Below are 26,317 nucleotides of genomic sequence, written 5' to 3' on the forward strand. Positions count from 1 at the left end.
AATGATCAGTTACAGAAATGCGTTGTAAAATATATTTTAATGAAAAACAGCATTTATTTATCTTAAGATTTTACATGAGCTCTAAATTTTACATTTAATACAAAAGTAATTTAAGACGCCGGGTCACGATACTGGCTATTAGCTATGCCCGAGTCATTGGTATTTACTCCCCTTGAATTCTCTTCAATATAGAGGTACGCGGTGTAAACAAAGATCGATTTTCTTAATTTTTGAGTCGGGGGAAATGTTTGGTCTTTTTCTATCCCCATATTTAGGACGCATCGGTCCTTCGAGACCAGAATCTTGGTAAAAAATGTGCGTCTTATATTCGTAAGATGACGGTAGATGAGTAAATAGACCAAGACCCATAACTCTAACCTGAATTTTTCAGAATAACAGCCCTTTTTCGTTATAATAGAAAATTTGAATTTTTTGGTTAAAACTTTTGTTTAGGTCCACTTCATTTGAATACTATAAGAACACTAGCTTTGAAAATTTGCAGACTTGTTGAGTAAGTTAGTAGGTCAAGAGCCATAAGATGTGCATTTTGTTTGAATTATGGCCCTTTATATACTTAGAAAGTTTGAATTCTTTTTAAATTTGTCACTTTTCTTGATTTCTATTCAGGCAATACGAGAACTTGAACAATGTGCTAAAACAATCAACAACTGGATGAATGAAAATAAGCTTAAAATGAACACTTCCAAAACCGAGTTCATCATGTTTGGTAGTAGGCAACAGCTCTCTAAGTGTTCAACTGACAAAGTATGCATTGTAGGTGATGAAGTGAAATCAGTGAGCTTTATTCGATATCTAGATGCATTCCTGGATGAAAACTTGAATCTAAAAGAGCATGTAAAACGAAAGTGTAGAACAGCAATGCTCAACTACTTCAGAATAAAATGTATCCGGAAATATCTTACCAAAGAGGCTACCGAAACCCTTGTCCTGTCATTGGTGATATCCCATTTAGATTATTGTAATGTCATTCTGTATGGTATTGCTCAAAGCGAAGTAAACAAAATGCAACGAATTCAGAACATGTGTGCAAAACTTGTCCTAAATTGAAGAAAATATGACAGTTCCAAGCAAGCACTGTATGATCTTCACTGGCTACCAATCAAAGCCAGAATCACATTCAAAATGCTCACCTACATGTATAATTGTTCAGTTGGAAACTCTCCAGAATATCTTTCTGAACTTCTCATAAAACAAACACAGACAAGAAACTTGCGTTCTTCAAACTCCATTACTGGGTGTTTCGTTGTTCCTTTCAACAAGCGCAAAACGTTCAGCGACAGAAGTTTTGGTACTGTTGGACCTAAACTCTGGAATGAATTGCCTCTCGAAATAAGGAACTCGGACTCAATAGATGTTTTCAAAAAGAAGTTGAAAACTCATTATTTTGGAGATTACGTTGCACTCTTTTAGAGACTGTGACTGTAATTTTTAAGAAACTGAAGTAACGTGAACTGGATGATTTTATTGTGTAAATACATTCGAAAATGAACTATATTATAACAAATACAAAATACAGTTGTTTGTAATAACTTCTGGACATGTCGCAATAACCCACTTATTCTTACTTAATAACAAACAGCTGTCTTACTGTATCTTGATATTCTAATATTTTATTAATCTTATCTGATGTCTGATCATTTTTTTTTTTTTTTTTTTTTTTTAATGCTTACTTAATAGTTTATTCACAATGGTATTTATGCTCATTTATGTTATATGTCATTAAATATCTTAATTTTTGTCGTATTTTTATGTATTTGTAAAACGCCATTGAATATGTTTTGCGTAAAAATAGGTGTTTAATCAAATGAAACAGTTTCAGTTTCAGTTTCTATTATGAGCTAGCTTTGAAACTTTGTACATTTGCTTTAATATAATCATTAGAACCATAACTCTCTCTTGCATTTTATCAGAAATATGGGCCTTTTTATCTTAGAAAGTCAGTATTTCTTGGTTGCTTTTAGTTTAAGTTCACTTTTCTTAAATACTTACTATAGCTTTGAAGCCTCGTACTTTAATGAACCATTTATTATCTTTGTTGTGTTACAGCTAATGGAAGTTTCTTATTTTCACAGTATAAAAGTTGTTTATAAATAATAAAAGTTAAAAGAAGTTTTCTTAAATCAGAATTTTAAGGGAAATCCCAGAAAGATCAAATTTACACTGGAAATTTGTTTGAAACCAGTAAGGCAGAAATTTAAAAAAAATGTTTCCTGAATTTTTAAGGAACTTTTCTGAAATCAGAATTTAAATAACACTAAAACTTCGCTATAAATATTGAATGAATGTAGAATTTGGAAATGTCATGTGACGTAAATACATTTCTTAGTAAATGTCAGTCATTGTGGGTGTTTGATATATATTCTTAGAGTTGTCTACTATTGTGTGATAAATTGATTCAAGATTTGAGCAGTCTTGTCTCATTAGTGTCTGGTATTCTATAAATAGTTATATACTCTATACGAAGAAACTGTAATTTAATTAGTCTGCTGTAAAATCAGTTTGACTTTCATCTTCATTAATGAGCCACACCATGAGAAAACCAACATAATGCATGTACGACCAGCATGGATCCAGAACAGCCTGCGCATCCGCACAGTCTAGTCAGGATCCATGCTGTTAGCTTTCAAAGCCTATTGCAGTTAGAAAAACCACTGCCGAACAGCATGGATCCTGACCAGACTGCACGGATGGGCAGGCTGGTCTGGATCCATGCTGGTTGCAAAATGCACTATGTTGGTTTTCCAATTATAGAAAAAATAGTCTTTATATATAATATATATCTATTATTACTATAAGCTGTATAGTTAAACTATATGTTACAGAAAATGAAGCATTGATTATTATTGATTTGTGTATACAATAAAGACTCCCTTGATACCATTATACAAAAATAGATACAAAAAGATACAAGTCTTCCATAAACTGCTACATTTGCGTAAACATGTAAAATTGAAATGACTTCATGAAATGCAATTTAGATATTTATACACACGACTTTGACTTATAAAATCATATGTGTTTAATAGTAAAGAACTGTTACTGTCTGAAAGCTAGTGAACAGAATCTCTGAATAGCTATGTATTATAAATATTTAATGCCATCCCGAAAAATCACCATGTCTTATTTCCTTTGAACTAGATTGATACTGTAACAGTTGTAGTTTTCAGGTTTTGTGGGTCTGTGTCGGCCTTCTGGAAATTTCAGATGAATTATTACCATATAAGTGTGTCTACGAAATGATTTTGTGTATTCTTTGTAGTTGAATTGTTGGAAAAATAGAAAAAGTTAAATATTTATTAACAGCAAGCTCTGTATTTGAACGTTTATTTGCCTATGCATTGACAGGAACAGAAAGGATTTAATCGAAAGATATTTATCATACGGTCTGCTGGGTGATTGGTTAAGCAATGACAATATAATGCACAGGAGATAAAAGGATTAATTCTGCAAACTTAATGAGAAATATTCTGGGAAAATGCTTTTCGGAAGTTTTGTTGGAAAAATATTGATGAAATGTATTGTCTTAGCTCTCTCACAGATAAATGTTGACTTGGCTTTTAACCCTTAGCCTGCTGCAGGCGAATTTAACAGCCTTTGCAAACAGCTTGGAACCAGATCAGACGCCGATTAAATCGGCGTCTGATCAGGTTCCAAGCTGTTTGCTACTCTGACAATATTTCTTCCAATTTTGGAGCAAATTGAATGAACTTTACAATTTAAGCAGACGACATTTCCAGCAGACGACAATTTATCTAGCATGCTAAAGGTTAAAGAGACATGCCTGCTGATCAACAAGAAAATTTTATCGTTTCTATCAGATTGATATATTAAATGATAAATCAGTAACTATCATTTAAATAGATACTTGAATGTACAGCTAATTAAATTCCTTCTAGTTTTATCAAATTTCAGTTGAGTGTCTAATGCTTTCAAGAGTTTTCTATATATATAATTTATCATCAGCTGAAAGAGTGTTACTACTATAGAGGAACTTACTAAAACACATGGAATCACTCTTAGTTGTCCTTCTGATGAAATTACTATAGCTAAAGACCTGCTAAAAATACTTTTTTTTCCGAAAATTTTACAAAAACCTGTAGGCAATTTTGGCTTTAACAGTTTTCTTTATAATTTTGTCCAAAAGTTGCATCAGCAGTTACACTCTTACATACATGTAGTCTAGCTAGCTTAAATTTAATGTTTTCTGGAAGAAAATTTCACTTTGATTGAATAGAAGCATGTGAGCCTTCTGTTGTGAGTCAGAAAAATTGTTTATTTGATGAGTTTGCTAAAATTGTTGCATCTGAGTATATATTCATTTGACTTCCACTTCTTTTCTTGTGAAGAAGTTAATGTTGGCAAGATGTCAATGTATGTAGCAATTAAATTTATGAATACATTGTACAGTTAAAGTATGGGGAGCGGTGGTCTAGAGGATAAGGTGTTGGCTGCTCAATCCAGGGGTAGTGGGTTCGAGCCCCACTGGGGTCACGGCCATGACTTCTCATATGACACCAGTACTGGCTTTTCCAGGAAGCGGACTCGGAAGTGGTTCCAATAAGCTTGAAGCTTTCATCACAATCAAGCTAAAACAAATTAGAATAAACTACAGTATGGAAAAAACAACAACAAATAATGCGGAAGGAACTTCACTGTAGCAAACATTAGCAATTAGTTTTGTATTATTTAGTTCCCTCAGCATTAAAAACAAGTCCAATTAATTTCATTTGGAGTCTGCATTCTGCAGAGCAAGTTTGCAGTTCTGTATAATTATCAGCTTACGAAGAGTATAATTATACAAAATTAACAAATTGCTTTGCAAGGAAGCAGAGCAGAGACTTTCTATCTTCAAATTTTTAATAGAATTTATTCCTTGTTGTCAGACTGTGAACATTTTGTGATTTTAACATTACTGTAAATGCTGTTAAATTTGTAAGAATATCCTTTCGAAGCATGGAAATTATTAGTAAACTTGGTTTGATTGTGTCTGTTCTTGAGAGGAAATGAAACCCGTATACACTCTTGCAGCCTAACTCAGTTATGATGGACTTTCTGATTTAAAATAAATTGATCCGTTGGAAGCAAGCATGGGGGGTGGGGGCGAGGGGGGTGGGAAAGAAAAGATGAAAGACACCCAGATTGGTAAGCTAGTGCAGGTTCATGAGACTTAATGAAATGTACAGTAAATTCTCTTTCCTCCAGATTTAAGGGAAATACTTAAAAATGACTCCATGATGAATCTGTATTCAACTGTTTGACTCGTGCATTCATATTGAATATAACCTGATTAATTAAGACTGTATGAGCCGTGCCATGAGAAAATCAGCATAGTGGGTTTGCAACCAGCATGGATCCAGACCAGCCTGCGCATCTGCGCAGTCTGGTCAGGCTCCATGCTGTTCGCTTTTAAAGCCTATTGGAATTGAAGAAACTGTTAGCGAACAGCATGGATCCTGACCAGACTGCGCGGATGCATGCTGGTCGCACACCAGCTATGTTGGTTTTCTCATGGCACGGCTCGTATGTAAAGCTTGTAGTTGACAACTCTCTTTCAGACATTTTAAATTTCGCTGATTCATGCATATTTACACATCTGTCGCTGAGACATTAATGCTGTAACAAAATGAGAGATTCTACATTCATACAGTCTAATATTTCATGGAATTAGACATTTGAGAACCAAATTATTGACATACAGGCTCTGAATTATTGAAACCCAGTTCCCTAAGACTGTCTAAGATGTTAACAGGAAGTTTACCACGCATTGATTTACCAATTGATCCGTGTCAAAAACGTGACTGAATGAAACTTGTGGGAGTGCGCTATTATTTCCAATAATTCGAAATCATTTATGTCAGAACTACATAAATTGGGAATTACGTGGATATGACAGAACCGATTGTAGTATACATGATTCCCGTATCAAATCGTAAGTACTTTACAGAATCAATTTTATGGATTTTGTAAATTACAGGAATTTCACATACAACATCTGGAAACTTCTGCCATGTGGCTGGCTTATCACACAGTTGCACATGTAATTACAAAAATTCAGATGATGCAGAAGGCACTGAACTGCTTTAGCAGTTGCCCATCAGTAGACACAACATGCAGTTTTAGATATTGTGCATATTTAAACAGATGTTTTCTGGCATTGTCTTTGCTAGAGTGGTGGAGTTATTCCAGATTAGCATAGTTTAAAGAGGGCTTTGCTGTAGTATTGTGAGAGAGAACATTTCTGTTATTGATTGAGAACTTAGAAGTTACATATAGATTTACTGTAAAATGAGAGTGCACTGCTTTGTTTGGTTCCAGTCAACTGCTTTCTGTCTTCAGTCTCTTCCAAGCAGTCTCAAATTTCCCTCATCTGACTGATTGGCTGTTTTTGAGCACAGTTTTAGAATTATTGACCAATGGTAAGGCTGCATTTTAAGTCTGGTCTCCAATCTTAGTTTTATACTGGCTTATCCAGTCTTGTTTCCTTTTGAGGTACAATAAAAACAAGAGAGCTGAGTTTGAGACAGTAAAAATACAGCTTCCGATTTATCGAGTTTGAGCAAAATCTAAAACTGACCAATGAAAAGGTTGCTTAAGAGTGTGGTCTCCAAACTCAGTTATATATCCTGAGACCTTGGTCATTTGTCACCTCTTCTGACTGCTCTAATTCTCTCATCTTTTATCTCAGACATTGGTAACTTGGTGCTTTATGTCTTACCTTTGATCTTAGACTCTGGTAATTTATCATCTCTTGTCAGCACACTTTTTTTTATATCTTTGGCCTCAGACCTGGTCATCTTTCCTCAGTGCTCTTTCTCTTATCTGTGACCTCAAACCCTGGTGTTCTGTCATCTCTCATCAGTATTTTTCTTTCATTTGTGACCTCAGACCCTGAGGTTATCTGTCATTTCTCCTAAGTGCTCTTTCTTTTGCCTTTGACATCAGACCCATGTCATCTATCTTGCCTCCATTCACTTGTCCCTCACCAATGTAGTTCGAGTCTTTGCAGCTTGGGGCATTGAACTCTTCATGTAAGAATGTCATCCAGCTTACTTATGGAAAGTCGGTTGTTCTACCCAGGTGCCCGCCTGTAATGAAATACTGTGCGAAGGGGTTCATGGCATCTTCCTCCACCATCAAAGCTGGAATATCGCCATATGACCTATGATTATGTTCGTGTGACTTTAAACATTACAAAAACAAAATCTTTCCCTGTTGCTTTTTCTCTCATTTTTTATGCGCCCGGCATCTACTGATGCGGGAGGCATATAGTGATTGTCCTGTCCGTTTGTCCGTTCTTCCGTCCATACGAGGTTAACCAAATGGGACCGTTTCGTCTAGCATCAATACCCCTTACTAGAATGACTTGATAGTTCGATTCCCGGGCGGGGCATATGTTCTCCGTGACAATTTGATAAAAGACATTGTGTCTGAAATCATTCGTCCTCCACCTCTGATATTCATGTGGGGAAGTTGGCAGTTACTTGCGGAGAACAGGTCTGTACTGGTACAGAATCCAGGAACACTGGTTAGGTTAACTGCCCGCCGTTACATAACTGAAATACTGTTGAAAAACGGCGTTAAACCCAAAACAAACAAACAAACTAATGCAGATGTAACCTGTGACCATTCCTCATCTTCAGACATCACCTGACCTCATTTTGACCTTGACCACATTTTGGACTTAGGTTGCTTTATATGGGCCATCTCTTGGTTAACCAAATGGGACCGTTTCGTCTAGCATCAATACCTCTTACAAGAATGAATTGATACTAATGCAGATGTAACCTGTGACCATTCCTCATCTTCAGACATCACCTGACCTCAGTTTGACCTTGACCTTGAACTTTACCTCGTTTTGGACTAAGGTTGCTTTGTATCAACAAGAATGCCACCCGGGGGGGGGGGGGGGCATCAAGCGTTTATTGAACGCAGCTTCTTGTTTACCTTTAACTCTGGACATCTATTGTCTCCTAGCATAATGCTCTTTCTTTCATTTTTGTCTGTCTTCAGTAATTCTTCACCCATTAACCTGGCTAAGCAGTCTATGACCTTTCTTCGAGTCTTTAAGTCGAGCATATCAGAATTTTCATGTTCTAGTTTTTCCTTGTTTTATACTTAATCTACAAAGCAGATATATGAAAATATATTTCAACAGTATTGAATTCTGACATGTACATTTGTAAACATGTAATTTATATGTAGATTGGATAATGAAGGATGGTATATTTGTATGTAATATTAAAGGCCTCATTACTTGAACCAGCTGTGCTGTTCTGGGAGTCTTTTTTACTTAAGATCCTGCCATGACACATACAAATTTCATCCAAATTACTGTAGACAAGGGAACAGTTACAGAATTCTGGCCTAATACATTTATTTGATTAACTTTCTGTGTAAACCATGTATACTAGTATCTTGCAGTTGATTAGAAAGGTTGCAATCTACATGTTTTATGTTATGAAGAAAGTGGATTTGTATTTGCATCCTTAATTGTGATAATATTGGGCATATAGATTAGAGTTTGTGAACATTCAAAATCTTTATGCCAAAGTCCCAGTTCATTATTGGGTAGAATAGATTCATACTCTCATGGTCGTTAATTCACCCTTAATGTTTAGATTTATGCACTTGAGAAGAATTTTTTAAGTTATCGCATAGTGCGGCAATTTTCCTTTGATCTTTGCAGCATGTTATACATAGTAACACACATTATTACTACAAAACTGTGCTGATATCTTACAAAACTGTTGCGATATATATCAACACGGAAATCTCTATAGAGTTTCATAAGAAAAAAAGTGTTCCGATATATATCAGCACAGTAAAACTGTTCCGATATATATCGGAACACTTTTTCTCTATTGAGGTCCTATCAAGGGAGTATAATTTTTTCCTTTCAAAGAAAAGATGATTTTAGCTCCAATTTACAATTCACAGAGAAAGAATTGTCACAAACACCTACATTTATAAAGTAAAAGAATAAATAAACTAGAATATTTCAAAAACTTGATAGTTATTGCCAAATTCAGAAATACATGAAATATATGAAATTCTGATATTTCTCAAATGTTTCTTTTTCTTTGATTTTTTTTACAAACAAAACAACAAGTTTTACAATATGTCTGGCCAATGAAATGCAAAGATTTAAAACCAATGCAGAAATTTGTTGGGTACTTTTATCTGGGGAACACATTTTCTAAAACAGAAGTTTTAGTGTTTCAGTCAGCGAGGCGCAGAAAGGGAATCAAAATAGTAAAAATAATAATAAACAAATTTAAATGAAAATAATATATAAATTTTAATGATAAACTATGCGATAAAACAGTTATAATATGTAGTGCTCGTGTGTTACCAGGATATATCAGAGCTAGGGGTACATCTCGTTATTTTTCTCTTCACATATCTGTCTCGGCCTACCGGCCTCGACGATATGTGCAGAGAAAAATACCCTCGATGTACCCCTAGCTCTGATATATCCTGGTAACACACTCTCACACATACTATAACTATTACAGATCATTTTGTTTATTTGTTGCAAACTTCTTATAGACCATACTTGGAAACATTTATACTAGCTTGAGTTCTAGTGATACATGCATAATGATTGAATTTAGCTGTATTTGTAACAGTTGTCTCAAAATTATATTTTTGTGAACAAATACCTGGATATTTGAAATATATTGCAGAATGTCATAGTATTTTCTTCCCTGAAATGGCTGAAAGGTTCTGTAAAAGTTAGGAAGTATCTGTTCATATCCTATATTATGTATATTTCAGTTTTAACACAGTCGTACATTTGTATATTTCAGAATACCAGCCAATGCCTCATGCATTAGGCTCAGAAACCACGGAGGAAGTACAACCACAAAATGAAAGAATCATCTACATCAACTCTTCACAGCCCAGCAAATACTGCTCAAATAAAATCTGGTACAACTCTTTATATTTATAATACAATTCATTTAGAATAAATATTCTCCCTTATTTCTAAGGAAAAAAGGACATAGAATTGAGCTGCCTCTGTCTCTCTCAGTCAGTGTCGCGTGTGTATGTAAGTTCATTTATAGTTGCCACTGGTTACCTATATTGGCAACTCCTCCAGAAGACTGTTAGTAGGAGGATAGTGCAAGATACAGAAGACGCTCCAATTCCAGAAGGCACCCATATATGGGACTTATTCCAATGTTAGTAATTTTTAGTTAGAAGAGTGGGGGCTCAAACTCATGACCCCTGGTTTCGTAGTCAGTGTTACCACTGGACCATGGCATCCACTCTCAATCGGTGTTTATTTTCATATGTTTTTAGCTCACCTGAGCACGAAGTGTTCAAAGGTGAGCTTTTGTGATCACCCTGTGTCCGTCCTCCGTCGTCATCCGTCAGTCGTCCGTCGTCAACAATTTGACGACACTCTAGAGGTCACAATTTTGGCGCAAACTTAATGAAACTTGGTCAGAATGTTACCCTCAATAAAATCTTGGATGAGTTCGATATTGGGTCATCTGGGGTCAAAAACTAGGTGACCAGGTCAAATCAAAGGAAAAGCTTGTTAACGCTAGAGGTCACAATTTTGGCCCAATCTTAATGAAACTTGGTCAGAATGTTACCCTCAATAAAATCTTGGACGAGTTCGATATTGGGTCATCTGGGGTTAAAAACTAGGTCACCAGGTCAAATCAAAGGAAAAGCTTGTTAACACTCTAGAGGTCACAATTTGGGCTCAATCTTAAGAAACTTGGTCAGAATGTTAAACTCAATAAAATCCAGGACGAGTTTGATATTGGGTCAACCAGGGTCAAAAACTAGGTCATCAGGTCAAATCAAAGGAAAACCTTATTAACACTGTAGAGGCCAGATTTATGACTATATCTTCATGAAACTTGGTCAGAGTGTTAATCTTAATGAGCTCAAGGTCCAGTTTGAATCTGGGTCATGTAGGATCAAAAACTAGGTCACCAGGTCAAATCAAAGGAAAAGCTAGTTTACACTGTAGAGGCAACATTTATGATCATATTTTAATGAAACATGGTCTGAATGGTAATCTTGATTATCTTTAGGTCAAGTTCAAATCTGGGTCAGGTGGGGTCAAAAACTAGATCACTAGGTCAAATCAAAGGAAAAGCTTGTTAACACTCTAGAGGCCACATTAATGAGTGTTTCTTCATGAAGCTTAGTCAGAATGTTAATCTTGATGATCTTTAGGTCCAGTTCGAATCTGGGTCATGTAGGGTCAAAACTAGGTCACCGGGTCAAATCAAAGGAAAAGCTATTAACACTTTAGAGGCCACATTTATGACCATATCTTAATGAAACTTGGTCAGAATGTTAATATGATGATCTTTAGGTCAATTGGTCCGGTGAGCGATACAGGGCCCTCATGGCCCTCTTGTTTGTTGTGTCTGGTCAATGTCTCTGCCATCCATAAAGTTGGTAATACCTAGCACAAATGCTCCACATAACAAGACTATGTGGTGGACATTAGACCAAGTCGAAGATCCCAAACATAACACTAAGAGGTTAAAGCATAACATGGCCTGTTACATATCTCGTTCATAACTCTGCCATCAATGTAGAGACTTTGTTATTACTTGACATTAATTTTCCCTTATTGAGATGATATATTTTGTGTGAGACCTAGACATTTGCCACAGAGGTCAAGGTCATGCTTTAAGGTCAAAGGTTTACAGGGTCTCCTTTGTGTATAGTCATTAATTCTGCCATTTGTTCCAAGGATTTTGTTTATAAGTCTGCACAACATGGACCAATGTGTCATGCACAAGACTCAACCCTATAGCTACTGAGTCTAGATCACAGTTAGAAGTCAAAGGTTGGTAGGGTCTGTATCATGTCCAATCAATAATTTCACAGTCTGCTAAGAGATTTTGATATAATTATGCATGAGTGTTATGCGTAAGACATTCTGTCATATGTAGAACCCAGGCCAGTCTTTTAATAGGAGATAATAAAAATCAAATAAGTGTATGGTCACATTAAGGTGCAAGATCAAGGTTACACTATCCAGTGCATAACTTGGCCATCCATATTTTATAGTAAACGGTCACAATAAAAGAACAAAGTGTTATTTTTGTGTGCAAAATATCCTTTTGGGACTTCCGTACCTCTGTTACAATATCTTTTGCATAATTAACTTACTGCATGTATGTGCATCACTTAATAGAATTAAGTAGCATGTTAGCCCTTCTCTCATTGAAATAATACTGAAATTGGAACCCATTTCTGTCTGATGTTTCAATAATCTCCTCTACTGTTGAGTGCTTTATTATTTGATCAAGACATCATGTTCTTTATTTTTACCACTTAGACATATAGCTTATCTGATAACTATGTTTCATGTCAATAATTCATCTAATTGCCTGCATTACTTCCTGTTAACATAACACTCGGTTACAATCTCTGTTAGTCATTAAGTCAAATAGAAAGATGAATTTCTAGTTCCAAACCGTTGCATCCCATCCCACACCACTTTACTTTTGCATTTCAATAGAAGAGCGAATAGTCCCCATGATCTACAAATGTGTTGGCATGACTTTAAAGTCGATAAAAAGTTATGGAACAGCTTTAAAACATAAAAGAGAGGAGATTTGAGCATGTTGGCCAACTCATCTGAGGAATTTCACTTAGAACTATGACATATTGCATTTTTGGTTAGGCAGAATGTGCATTTTGTCTATAAAAAAAAAAACAAGCAAGATATGAAATCAAATCTACTAATACACATTAAAGGTGTTCCTTGACTTTTTAAGGCTTCATTGAAATATAGGATCCAGTAACCATCAGTTCGAACAATGTGTCAGTGGTTTGTGCTATAGTTCGAACCAGGTTCAGTTACCATAGACAGCATTTTTGCCTCAGATGAAATGTTTTATATTTCAAGAGATTGGAGGAGTGATGTCAGGTTATATTAGTACAAGTAAAAAAGAAATGTAATATTTTACTGCTGGAATATAAAAAAGAGACTTTTAGTTTTTTTAATTATTTGATTATTCAAGCTTTGCAGGCTGCAAATGATTCACGTAATTTTGTAATAAATGTGTTTTGTGTATTTCAGCACAGCCAAGTACAGCTTGATATCATTTTTGCCAAAGTTCTTGTTTGAACAATTCCGTAGATATGCCAACATCTTTTTTCTCTTCATTGCATTACTACAGGTAAGTTTCAATAATATGCAAACAATTTTTCACTTCACTGCATAATCTACGCTAAGATAAATCAGCATTTTTAGCTCACCTGTCACAAAGTGACAAGGTGAGCTTTTGTGATCGCGCGGTGTCCGTCGTCCGTCCGTCAGTGCGTGCGTGCGTCCGTAAACTTTTGCTTGTGACCACTCTAGAGGTCACATTTTTCATGGGATCTTTATGAAAGCTGGTCAGAATGTTCATCTTGATGATATCTAGGTCAAGTTCGAAACTGAGTCACGTGCCATCAAAAACTAGGTCAGTAGGTCTAAAAATAGAAAAACCTTGTGACCTCTCTAGAGGCCATATATTTCACAAGATCTTCACGAAAATTGGTCAGAATGTTCACCTTGATGATATCTAGGTCAAGTTCGAAACTGGGTCACGTGCCATCAAAAACTAGGTCAGTAGGTCTAAAAATAGAAAAACCTTGTGACCTCTCTAGAGGCCATATATTTCACAAGATCTTCATGAAAATTGGTCAGAACATTCACCTTGATGATATCTAGGTCAAGTTCGAAACTGGACGTGCCTTCAAAAACTAGGTCAGTAGGTCAAATAATAGAAAAACCTTGTGACCTCTCTAAAGGTCATATTTTTCATGGGATCTGTATGAAAATTGGTCTGAATGTTTACCGTGATGATATCTAGGCCAAGTTCGAAACTGGGTCACGTGCGATCAAAAACTAGGTCAGTAGGTCTAAAAATAGAAAAACCTTGTGACCTTTCTAGAGGCCATATATTTCATGAGATCTTCATGAAAATTGGTCAGAATGTTCATCTTGATGATATCTAGGTCAAGTTCGAAAGTGGGTCATGTGCCCTCAAAAACTAGGTCAGTAGGTCAAATAATAGAAAAACCTTGTGACCTCTCTAGAGGCCATATTTTTCATGGGATCTGTATGAAAGTTGGTCTGAATGTTCATATTGATGATATCTAGGTTAGATGTGAAAGTGGGTCACGTGCCTTCAAAAACTAGGTCGGTAGGTCAAATAATAGAAAAACCTTGTGACCTCTCTAAAGGCCATATTTTTCATGGGATCTGTATGAAAATTGGTCTGAATGTTCATCTTGATGATATCTAGGTCACTTTCGAAACTGGGTCAACTGCGGTCAAAAACTAGGTCAGTAGGTCTAAAAATAGAAAAACCTTGTGACCTCTCTAGAGGCCATACTTATGAATGGATCTTCCTGAAAATTGGTCAGAATGTTCACCTTGATGATATCTAGGTCAAGTTTGAAACTGGGTCACGTGCCTTAAAAAACTAGGTCAGTAGGTCAAATAATAAAAAAAACCTTGTGACCTCTCTAGAGGCCATACTTTTCATGGGATCTGTATGAAAGTTGGTCTGAATGTTCATCTTGATGATATCTAGGTCAGGTTTGAAACTGGGACAACTGCGTTAAAAAACTAGGTCAGTAGGTCTAAAATTGTAAAAATCTTTTGACCTTTCTAGAGGCCATATTTTTCAATGGATCTTCATGAAAATTGATCTGAATGTTCACCTTGATGATTTCTAGGTCAGTTTCGAAACCGGGTCACATGAGGTCAAAAACTAGGCCAGTAGGTATAAAAATAGAAAAACCTTGTGACCTCTCTAGAGGCCATATTTTTCATGAGATCTTCATGAAAATTAGTGAGAATGTTCACCTTGATGATATCTAGATAAAATTCAAAACAGGGTCACGTACCTTCGAAAACTAGGTCAATAGGTCAAATAATAGAAAAACCTTGTTACCTGTCTAGAGACCATATTTTTCAATGGATCTTCATGAAAATTGGTCAGAATTTTTATCTTGATAATACCTAGGTCAAGTTCAAAACTAGGTCACTATGTCAAATAATAGAAAAAACGATGTCATACTCAAAACTGGGTCATGTGGGAAGAGGTGAGCGATTCAGGACCATCATGGTCCTCTTGTTTTTATTTTCTCATCGTTGAATTGTATAGAATGCATAAACGTTGGTTTCACATATAGGCCAACAGCATGATTTTGGTTATTGCACACAATATAGGGTAAGTGTTGTCATTGAACTGTCTAATTGTTTAACTATTTATATTTCAGCAAATTCCCAAAGTATCACCTACAGGAAGGTACACTACAGCAGTTCCATTGTTATTCATTCTCTCAGTATCAGCCATCAAAGAAATCATAGAAGATTATGTAAGATTTTTTACATGTAGTACTTTTCAATGCATTAGATTTTTGAATCACCCAAGAAATGTTTATGCTAAAGCCAAAAGTTACATAAGGGTCTTCTTGCCCCTTTAGTTTCTATCCAAAATTGGGTCATCATGTGGTAAAACCATTCTCCTGGTTTTGGTTAAGATTGACGATTACACTCAGGTGCTTGCCTGCACCTAAAGTTATGCCTGTCTACACCTGAAATAATGCTTGCCCACAACTACGGAGTTGCATCTTGGAGGGCACAAACTTTGACCATTTTCATTAAAATCTCTTTTTTTTATAGGCATAAATCCAGGAAATGGTGAGAGCATAGTTGAAAAATATGTTGTTAAAAGCATGTACTAAATGTGAGGTGAATATATTTAAACAGAAAGTTATCTTGTTGAATGTGATATTTCTATACCTTGGTTCGCACAGGCCATGAAAAGTCCTTGAATTTGATGCCTACTCCTTGAAAACTACTTGAATTTTGTAACAGTCAGAAACTACTTGAAAACTACTTGAATTTAGGAAAAAACGTACAAAAGATGGCAAATAGTCCTTAAATTTGTCGGGTGCGAAGTGAAAATGGACAAACATTATAAACGGACCAAAATAAACTAAAAAACGACGAAAAAAAACAACCGTTACCGCCATTAGGGCCTGCCACGGAGTCGGCGATAGTACGGTACGGTACTGTACTTTACGGGTTTTATGCTCTTTCAAGTAATTTTCACACTGTGTAATTTATCCGCGATGCGTTGAAGGTAAATCTTGTGTTACATTGTTTTATTTTGTCCTAAATTGGATTTAAATTGGTTATTTCATTTCTCAGCAACAGTGACATTGCGCCCATTTTAGTCCTTGAAAATGGAGGAAAACTACTTGAAAACTCCTTGAAAACTACTTGAATTTTTTTTGGGAATGTCTGTATGAACCATACTCTCCCCCATTAATTTTCTGTTTCATGGTGGAAATTGACTTGTATTACAAGTAAAGTTAGCCCAAACTGTAGGCATTGCATATGACATATTAGATGCTAAGTATAAATGTTTTTTTGCTTACAGAAGAGACATAGGGCAGATGACGTAGTTAACAACAGAAAAGTTTCAGGTATTCTAAATTCTCGTTCTTTTTATATTTCATTTTTTGAAAAATTTATGTCAGTTTCATGGCAAAAATTAAACAACATACGAGTGTAGAGAAAAGCTTTATTTCATCTTTAGATTATTAACCTTTAGCATGCTTTTGCCTTTGCGGCCAGTTAAGACCAAACTTTGCCTGCACATCTATGCAGGCTGATCATGGTCTGTACTGGTCACTTCTCAGTTAGTAAATTTTCAGTGAACACCCCTTTGAATGGTAAATGGTGCTGCCCAAATTGAATGAAGGACCAGTCCATTTTAGAAATTTAGCAGGGTAAAAGTTAAGTCTCTGTCATATATTGGGAAGTCCTAGCTGTTTCTGCAGCACTTCAGCGGTGGAGTTGACAAGAAGGCGGGTGCAAGTTTTTTATAAATGTAGTATTCATACATGAATAGCTAGAGAATTCCCCAGCTCTGTGTCTTATTGACCACCCTGACTGTTTCCTTATAACAGATTACATTAGATCCTATTGTGGTGATATTTAAAAGAATTCCAAATGATTCCTTTGTCATACAGTTCTATTTGTATTTTGCTGTTTAGAGGGAACCAGTAAATGTCACTGTTAGAAAAACGTAAATGTCAACTAGTTTTCTAGTCAATATTTAATGGAACAAAGTAAGCTTTGTCTCATTTTAATGGCATGTAATGTGTGTAAAGTGGATTTAGCCATCAGGATTTTCTTGTTTTATTTTTTTGCTTATAAAGCAGTTTCTGTAATGGGTTTTATACGTAGTTCTGGGGAAGCATAACAAATTCCCCATCAGAATTCTGAGAATAAGTTAGAATGTGAAAATTGCTATCTAAGGTTTCCAGAAAATTACTAATTGGTTTCATGTTTTTAGATGGATGAAGATAAAATAGTATACTTAAGATGGGAATATTAGAGTTGCAAGTTAAACTTTACCTTTTGGTCTTTGATTTATATCCACTTTTAAGCTCACCTGAGCACAAAGTGCTCATGGTGAGGTATTGTGATCACACTGTTCCCGGCATCTGTGCGTCCATCCGTCCATATGTGAAGTCGTCCGTCCATCAACAACAGTTGTGTTTAAAGGACATCTCCTCCATAACCACTGAATGGATTTTGATGAAACTTGGCATGGATGTTCCTTGGATGGTCCTCTACTAAAGTTCAAATGGTTCTGCTTGGTTGTACATAGGGGTCGCCAGAGCAAAAAATAGAAAAAATCTTCAAACGACATCTCCTTCTAAACCGATGGTCCAATTTTGAAATAATTTCACACAAATGGTCCTTATGTCACCCACTTTCAAGATTGTTCAAATTATACCGATTCATCAAAAAACATGGCCGCCAGAGGGCGTGGTCACTTCTCCCTATATGTATATAGTGGAAACTTTAAAAATCTTCTTGTGTGAAACTACTTGCCCGATTTTATTTAAGAATAATTTTACACAAATGTTCCTTGTGTGACCCTCTACCAAGATTATTCAAATTATTTTGAATCGTCAAAAAAAATGGCCACCAGAGGGCGTGGTCTTTTTTCCCCTATATGTATATAGTGGAAACTTTAAAAATCTTCTTGTGTGAAACTGCTAGCCTGATTTTAGAATAATTTTACACAAATGGTCCTGGTGTGACCCTTTGCCAAGATTGTTCAGATTATTTTGATTTGTCAAAAAACATGGCCGCCAGAGGGTGTGGTCACTTTTCCCTATATGTATATAGTGGAAACTTTAAAAATCTTCTTGTTTGAAACTTATAGCCCGATTTTAAAATAATTTTACACAAATGGTTCTTGTGTGACCCTCTACCAAGATTGTTCAAATTATTTTGATTCATCAAAAAACATGGCTACCAGGTCACTTTTCCTTTTATGTATAGTTGTCCAAATTATTGCTCTAAGGTGAAAAAAAATGGCTGCACCTCTGTGTCTGACATGTACTTACTATAGGCTTTTATATTAGCAACTTTGAAAATCTTCTTCTCTGAATCAATAATAGCTAGAGCCTTGATATTTGGCTGTGATATCAGATTTGTAATGTAATTGTTCAAATTATTGCCCTAGGTTCAAAAGTGTGTGTAATATATCTATAATCTACGCTAACATAGAAGAAACCTAAATCTGTACTTATACAAACACACTTGAAGCCTTAAGCACAGGTGAGCGCTTTAGGGTCAATGACCCTCTTGTTTATTTAAACTGATTAAGAAAATAATTATGAAAATCTTGCCTTATCTGGAATTCTTCTCAGTGTGAAGAAGTGATCCAACTGGCTTGCAGAAGGTTTTTGTACCCCCCGACAACAAAGTTGTAAGGGGAGGTATACTGGTTTCAGGTTGTCTGTCTGTCTGTCTGTCTGTCCGTCCGTCCGTCCGTCCGTCTGTCCGTCTGTCCGTCTGTCTGTCTGTCTGTCCATAGACGCAATCTTGTGCGCACCATCTCTCCTTATCCCCTTGACAGAATTTAACGAAACTTCGCACAAGTGATCAGTACCAACAGTAGTTGTGCATGGGGCATGTTAGGTTCTTTTAGAAAAAAAATTTGCAGAGTTATGGGACTTTGTTTTTTTGTTACTGTACTATATACATAGACACAATCTTGTGTGCACCATCTCTCCTCATCCCCTTGACACAATTTAATGAAACTTCACACAAGTGATCAGGACCAACAGTAGTTGTGCATGGGGCATGTTAGGTTCTTTTAGAAAAAAATTTGCAGAGTTATGGGACTTTGTTTTTTTGTTACTATACTATATACATAGACACAATCTTGTGCGCACCATCTCTCCTCTTCCCCTTGACACAATTTAATGAAACTTCACACAAGTGATCATTAACAACAGTAGTTGTGCATGGGGCATGTTAGGTTCTTTCAGAAAAAAAATTGCAGAGTTATGGGACTTTGTTTCTTGTTAACATACTATGTACATACAGTCTGCATATGCAATATTGTGCGTGCCTAATCTACCAAACCCTTACACACAATTTAATGAAACTTCACACAAGTGATCAGTACCAACCCTAGTTGTGCATGGTGCATGTTACATTCTTTTAGATAAATATTCTGCATAGTTATGGGACTTTGTTTTTTGTTACTATACTGTATACATACAGTCTATATACATACAGTCCACATAATTATGCAATCTTGTGTGCGTCAAATTGCAATGTACTGTGTCAGTGCATGCGGGGGGTACATTCATCACCTTTAGTGATAGCTCTAGTTGATTCTTCCCAGGAGCTGACCCTTGTATGAAATAATGGAAGGGGGGTGCATCTTGGACTCCCAATGTCATCATAAATGTAGCTGGTGTGACTCAAATCCCAACGTACAAAAACAACACAAAATCCCCAAAACAGTAAAATTCACATTATGTTGCAATGGAATGGGCAGAATGCTCATGTTACCCAGGGTTCTTAGTGGTCCAAACATAAAAAATGTAAGGAAAGCAGTTTAACTTTAGCCTGCTGGTGGCAAATAGTTTTGCCAATGCAACCAGTGCAGGCCTGCACATCCATGCAGGCTGATCATGGTCTGCACTGTTCGCTATTCTGTCAGTAAATTTTCAGTGAACACCCCTTTGAATAAGAAGTGGTACTGCCCAAATTGAATTATGGAAAAGTCCATTTTAGAAATTTAGCAGGGTAAAGGTTAAGACCACATGAATGGCTTGGGTGAGCCAGGAAACAATGTTTGAATGAGCAGACTTTTTTTACTGAATAGTTATTATGTATTATATACATTGCTATAATGTATATTTACAGTATTACGCAATGGAGTATGGCTGATGTTGAAATGGAAGCAGGTTGTTATAGGGGATATTGTCAAGATCATCAATGGACAGTTCTTTCCAGCTGATCTCATACTTTTATCATCTAGGTATGTAAACACTAGTGCTTATAGGGTAGCAGTTTTTTTCTTCATAAAACTAAGCCCTGAACAATGTGTGTTCAAGCCTCACGCAGGGCATAGAATTTTTCATGTGAGGAAGCCATCCAGCTGGTGTACGGAAGGTCGTTGGCTGCCTACCTTGTAATGAAGTAATGCTGGAGGAGCACTTTGGTTTTCCTATACTCTAAAAAGCTGGACAGTTGCCATATGACCTGTAATTGTGTCTGTGTGATGTTAAACCAGACAAGAACAACAAAAAAAACCCATAAAACTAATTAAAGGGTGTTGCTTGCCAAACTTTTGTTATTAAAGTGAGTTTTTATGTTACAGTGATTTTTTACCCAAGATATTTAGAATGAATCATTTTTCTCCTTAAAGACCAGGGTCAAAATCTCTTGATTTTTCATTTACGTTTTTGAAAAAAAAAAACATATGAAAAAAGAAAGGGATATACCTATTTGCAGTACATGCTAGTAACGTAAAATTATTACTGACCTCATTGCCTAGTTTCTTTAAAAGCCTTGATGAATTCAAGCATCAATTTCTCCAGCATCAATTCCTTAGAAGTGATCCCCTTCCCAAAAAATAAACAATCACTGAATAATTCTGTATCTGTTTCAAATAATTACCTCACTGGCCATTATATATATATTCAAGGAACAAAAAATCAACTAAACCTGTTGAACAATGGAAGTATGTAGTCTTCAGTGCATCAGAATTGAAAGATCTATACATTTCAAACAAAATTGAAAGATACATTTCAAAGCACTGCATTATTCTAGCTTTTCTTCCCATTTAGTGAATTAAATGCAAGTCATACCTTCTTATTGTAAGATTTTTTGTTGTACTTTAAATATATATCGGGGGAAACCAAGGCCACTGAAATTTGATTCCTCTTCTATTTTCAGTGAGCCCCAGGCTATGTGTTACATAGAAACTTCTAATTTAGATGGAGAGACAAATCTCAAAATCAGACAGGTATGATATTCCAGCTTACATTTTATAAGAAATCATTTGAAAACCCTGTTTGATTAAAAGGTGCAGGAAAAATTAGATAAAATTGATTTGCTGAATATTTAAATGAATTTGCTATGATTACTTTTATTTCCTAGAAAAAGGCATGAAAGACCTGACAAGCATAGAGCTATGGTAATTAATCCACAAAATCAGTTGTTCTGTCGACAGATCCATTTTTTTTGACAGCAGTTGTTATTTTCTTTCTCTAGCATCAAATTTTTTCCAATTACCACACTGTTTTTCTATTGATTTTATCAGAATTTGTGGCATGGTTTGGTTATAGCACAGTGCTATAATCAGTACAACAAAAATATTCTATGCTACCAAATAATAGATTAAATGGGCAAGTTACGCCTTTGTAGACAACACTTAAAGAATTGCTGTAAGAACAACAATATTCATTATGCTCCCCAACACCCAACAAGAAGGAGAGGGTGTATATTATTTGGCATATCATTGGTCTGTCTGTCTGTCATACAATCCATTGGTAGACAATTTGGTTTCTGCTCAATAACTGAGAACACTGTTCTACAGCTGTCAAACTTCATTGGATGATTGCCTGTGGTCAGTAGACAACCATTTTTAGTTTTGATGGTCAGTGAATAAGAGGTCAAGGTCACAGTGACCTTGTCATTGAAAACTGTGTCTGCACAATAACTAAACTTTGAACACCTTGGCCTTCAGTCTACAAACTTCATAGGAAAATTGCCTGTGATCATTAGATGACTTCTGGTTGTGTTGGGGTGCCAGTAGTTCAAAGGGCATGGTCATAGTGAATGGAACCTGCAATCAATGGGGTTTTACATGTTTTTCAAACTACCTTTTCTTGAATTTCATATTTGCATTATATCTCAAAATGTAGTCATAAACGAAAATAAACATAAAATCAAGGAGTTGCACTGCATTCTGAAAAACCCCAGTTCACATCCTGATTAAGGGAAGAGTGAGCATTTAACTTACAGTGTACAGCCATGTTCATACAGATACTGAGATGTTTCTGTAATTACAGGGTTTACCACAGACAGCCAAGCTGTTAAATAAAGAGGATCTGTCAGAGTTAACAGGGACCATAGAATGTGAGCCACCAAACAGACATTTACTGGACTTTGTCGGAAATATACGACCATCACGTAGACAGTAAGTGCCCCACTGTATTTAGAGATGTTTGCCGTATTGCTGCCTAAGTCTCAGATATATTTATAGACCACTTAAGGCTTTTAATACGGTGAGGCTTTTCCGTGTATTACTGCTTTGGTTTTATCTTGCCTCTTCATGGTTTTCATAGTGACAGAATTTTAGGTGCATAATTGAATATTTAGTTTTATGTCCTTAATTAGTTGGGCTGGTGATATTTCGTTTACAAGAAACAAGAATTCACATTTAATGCTTGAAGAAAATGTTTTCTTAAAATTTTAAGTGTTCAAAAAATTGTTAAAGGTCTTTCTGTAGGTGTTAGACTGTTTCAGCAAAGTTATGTTTTATTTATATGTGCATTCAGACCTTTGGCAACAGTTTTAACTGCCATGCCATTCAATAAGTATTTTATAACATGACATCAGAAATAAATTTTCATTTTTTTTATCCTCTTGTTTTGACTTTAGCCCAGCATAATTTTGTGGTCAATAGCATAAACTGTAGATCAACAATTTGTATAAGGAGTCATGTAATAAAAACATACATTAACATGTATATACTAGGTATATGTGCATTATCTCCCCTTGTTTTATCTTCAGAGCTATACCACTAGGTCCAGATCAGCTGTTACTTAGGGGAGCAATGCTGCGGAATACTAACTGGATATTTGGTATATACCAATTACACTATGTAATAAATGTGATAAAATACCAATTTAAATACATTATCATTTATATGCAAATATACAGCAATCTCCAGAGAAATTCCAAAATTGACTTTTTTTGCTCTCTTGTTTGTCAGATTTTATCATAAAAATTTTAGAGCTCTCTCCATTACAAAAAGATTATTTCTAGTGCCAGTTATACCAGTGGGTAAAATAAAATATTCTTATGGTGTAGAATTCTTTCATGTGAGGAAACTTTCCAGCTGGTTCATGGAAGGTCTTTGAAATAATATCTGGAGGGGTAACGGGGATCTATGCTGGAAAGTGTCCATATGATGTAAAATTCTGTCTGACGTAAAAATCCAGCAAAAACAAATATATATTTTTGGAAAGACTTGAATCAGATATTTTTATACCATGACAGAATGGATATTATTTTCATAAAACTAAACAAACACAATTTAATGAGTCCACCAGCTGTGTTTTTGATTTCAAATGGAGGGGATTTTTGAGTTTTATCTTCCTGTTTAGGACACAATGCTCTGGAATAATTGACCCAAGACATTATGGTTTTTTTTAGCTTGACTATTCAAAGAATAGGTAAATCTGTTGGACTCGCCTGTGTGTCGGCGTCGGCATCCCAATTTGGTTAAGTTTTTGTATGTAAGCTGGTATCTCAGTAACCACTTGTGGGAATGAATTGAAACTTCACACACATATTCACTGTGATAAACTGACTTACACGGCACAAGTTCCATAACTCTATTTTGCTTTTTAACAAAATTATGCCCCTTTTTCAACTTAGCAATTTTTGGTTAAGTTTTTGTATGTAAGCTGGTATCTCAGTACCCACTACTTGGGATGGATTGAAACTTCACGCTCTTGTCCACTGTCATGGTCTGACGTGCAGGTTCCATAACTCCTGTGGCAGCTCTTGTTTTCTATATTTGACTGGTTTTAATATCCTTCTTTAAACAGTATTTACAGTTTTGCAGTGACTCATAGTTTACCTGAATTAACGACTTGTTATCCAATAGTAACTGAAAACTTCATCCACTAGTACATTGAACTTGTGATCTATGAGGTCACAGTTTTGTGCTCTACCTACTGAGCTAATAGGGAAGGAACCATGAAATTAACAAGCCATTGGTGAATTAGAGTGCTATTTGTTTCTGAAGAAAGAAGGCACATAGCTCCTTGATGCACTAGTGGGTTGTTTTGTCAATGTTACCGGTCCTTCAGGTTGTCTGTTGTGCCAAGAGCAAACTAGCACTGATAGAAAAACCAGAACCATTGTAGTTTTATATCAATGAAATTCTGTTGAAAAAAATTAATATAAAATCCAGGAAAAATGAAGACAGTCTTTGTATTAAAATAAATATTGATTTTTTTCATCTTTCAGGTATTGTGGTATATACAGGTCCTGAGAGCAAATTAATGTTGAATTCCACCTCTGCTCCTTTAAAAAGATCAAATGTTGAAAAAGTAACAAATCTACAGGTAAGTTTTATATCACATCTGATCTAGATACAGTTCAGCCTGCCCTGATGGTCACCTCAAGTAAGCCACCTGTCACAAACGGCCAACTTGAATTCCCAGACCAATTTCATTCTATAAATGACTTCCATTAAATGGTCATCTGCATTCTGCAGTCAGCTGTTAGCTGATTTCAGTCCTATCTGTACATTAATATTTACCACACAACTTTCCTCAGTTGATGGTTGGTCAAGTATTGGATTATTATCAGCAGTTTGTAGTTGCAAGACAGATTTGGGGACAAAATTTTTCTCTAAAAGTAAAGCTTACTCTCAAGACTGTAATGAAATATCAAATGGATGTGACAATTTCTTGTCACTTGGAGTGACTAATGACAATTTATTTTACAAATTGCTAATACCACATGAGGATGGAAATTATCAAAATTAGAACTAAATTATTTACAAGAGTGGATAAAAGCAATATGCAAATCTACCTAAAAATATTTTTAACGAAAATTGTTTTGCAACTTATCTTTTAAGACAACAGTACTAATCTGTGACAATCAACCTCCCATAGTAACTGAAAACTATCCCTTCCACGAAGCAGATTACATGACAATGATAAAACCATATTATTCTAAAATAGTGACATGCTTGGCAATGCCTGGTAAGCCTAACGATTGCCATAATCTATGGACAAGTTGTCTTTTATGCCACAGTCATTAAGAATATGGTGAAAGTATTTAATATGGTTTTTGTTTTGCTGTAAGCAGTTCATCAGTTTTTTGACCGGACTCTAATTACTTTCAAATAATTTCATTGTTTACACTTGAACCATGGAGCATCAGAAATGTCAGAAAAAGAAGTAAATTTAACATTTCTGTATTATTTCTATTTTTGTACTTTTATTACAAGCAAAGTTTATAATATTTAAGTAATGAGATTTAACCTTTGAAAATAAAAAAAAAGGAACTTGGTTGAAATTCAGCACAATTTATTTGTGATTGTCTTGTCCACTGTACCGATAAAGGGAGTAAACACTGTGTTGGAGTTTGTATGACAACATTGATGATTTAGACAATCATGTTTATAAATTATGATTTATAAACTTTCTGTACAACATGGATGGCAGGCAGACAATAAACTGTTTGGATAATCTGGCTTATACACACAATACATTTGCATCTTTTTGATATTGTTTGAACAGCATCTTATAAAAGTACGCTCTCTATATGAATGAGAAATGGGCATATTTATGAGAATAACCGATATTCATATTGGAATTTGTCTATCAGTAATAGTGATTTTTCATAATGCTTGGATGGATGTTTTGTCTTCTGCTTTAATATGTCCTTAATTAGCACTAAATTAATAAATAAATTGTCACGGAAAAAAATGTTGTCTATGCAAAAATATAAAGGGATACGATGTCTGTTTCACAATGAAATTTAAAGTTCACCAAAGAACGAAAAAAAGAAAAGAAATTAGATCCCTTCAATACTGTTTCAATGTGTACATCAATTCGTAGAAGGACATCAAAAAAAATGAAAAAGTCAAGAAAAATTTAATCCTGGTTAACATAGTCACATGTCATATAGAGCCATTTTGGCCGTTTCCCTTGACTGGCTGCTTAACACAGG

General features: G+C 35.4%; 1 protein-coding gene across 9 annotated transcripts in view; it reads left to right on the top strand.

The window, feature by feature from the left end:
• Window positions 1–26,317, top strand: part of LOC123556569 (probable phospholipid-transporting ATPase IA) — a 153,712-nt gene that overhangs the window by 66,316 nt on the left and 61,079 nt on the right. For all 9 annotated transcript variants that reach the window (XM_045347385.2, XM_045347382.2, XM_045347390.2 and 6 more), the window contains 9 exons: window positions 9,831–9,951; window positions 13,088–13,187; window positions 15,283–15,381; window positions 16,452–16,497; window positions 20,258–20,372; window positions 21,293–21,362; window positions 22,411–22,538; window positions 23,135–23,205; window positions 24,602–24,699. In XM_045347385.2, the coding sequence (XP_045203320.2) occupies window positions 9,831–9,951; window positions 13,088–13,187; window positions 15,283–15,381; window positions 16,452–16,497; window positions 20,258–20,372; window positions 21,293–21,362; window positions 22,411–22,538; window positions 23,135–23,205; window positions 24,602–24,699 (848 nt within the window). The remainder of the gene's footprint in view (window positions 1–9,830; window positions 9,952–13,087; window positions 13,188–15,282; window positions 15,382–16,451; window positions 16,498–20,257; window positions 20,373–21,292; window positions 21,363–22,410; window positions 22,539–23,134; window positions 23,206–24,601; window positions 24,700–26,317) is intronic.

The sequence above is a fragment of the Mercenaria mercenaria genome, chromosome 5 (assembly GCF_021730395.1).
Source record: "Mercenaria mercenaria strain notata chromosome 5, MADL_Memer_1, whole genome shotgun sequence".
Lineage (NCBI taxonomy): Eukaryota > Metazoa > Mollusca > Bivalvia > Venerida > Veneridae > Mercenaria > Mercenaria mercenaria.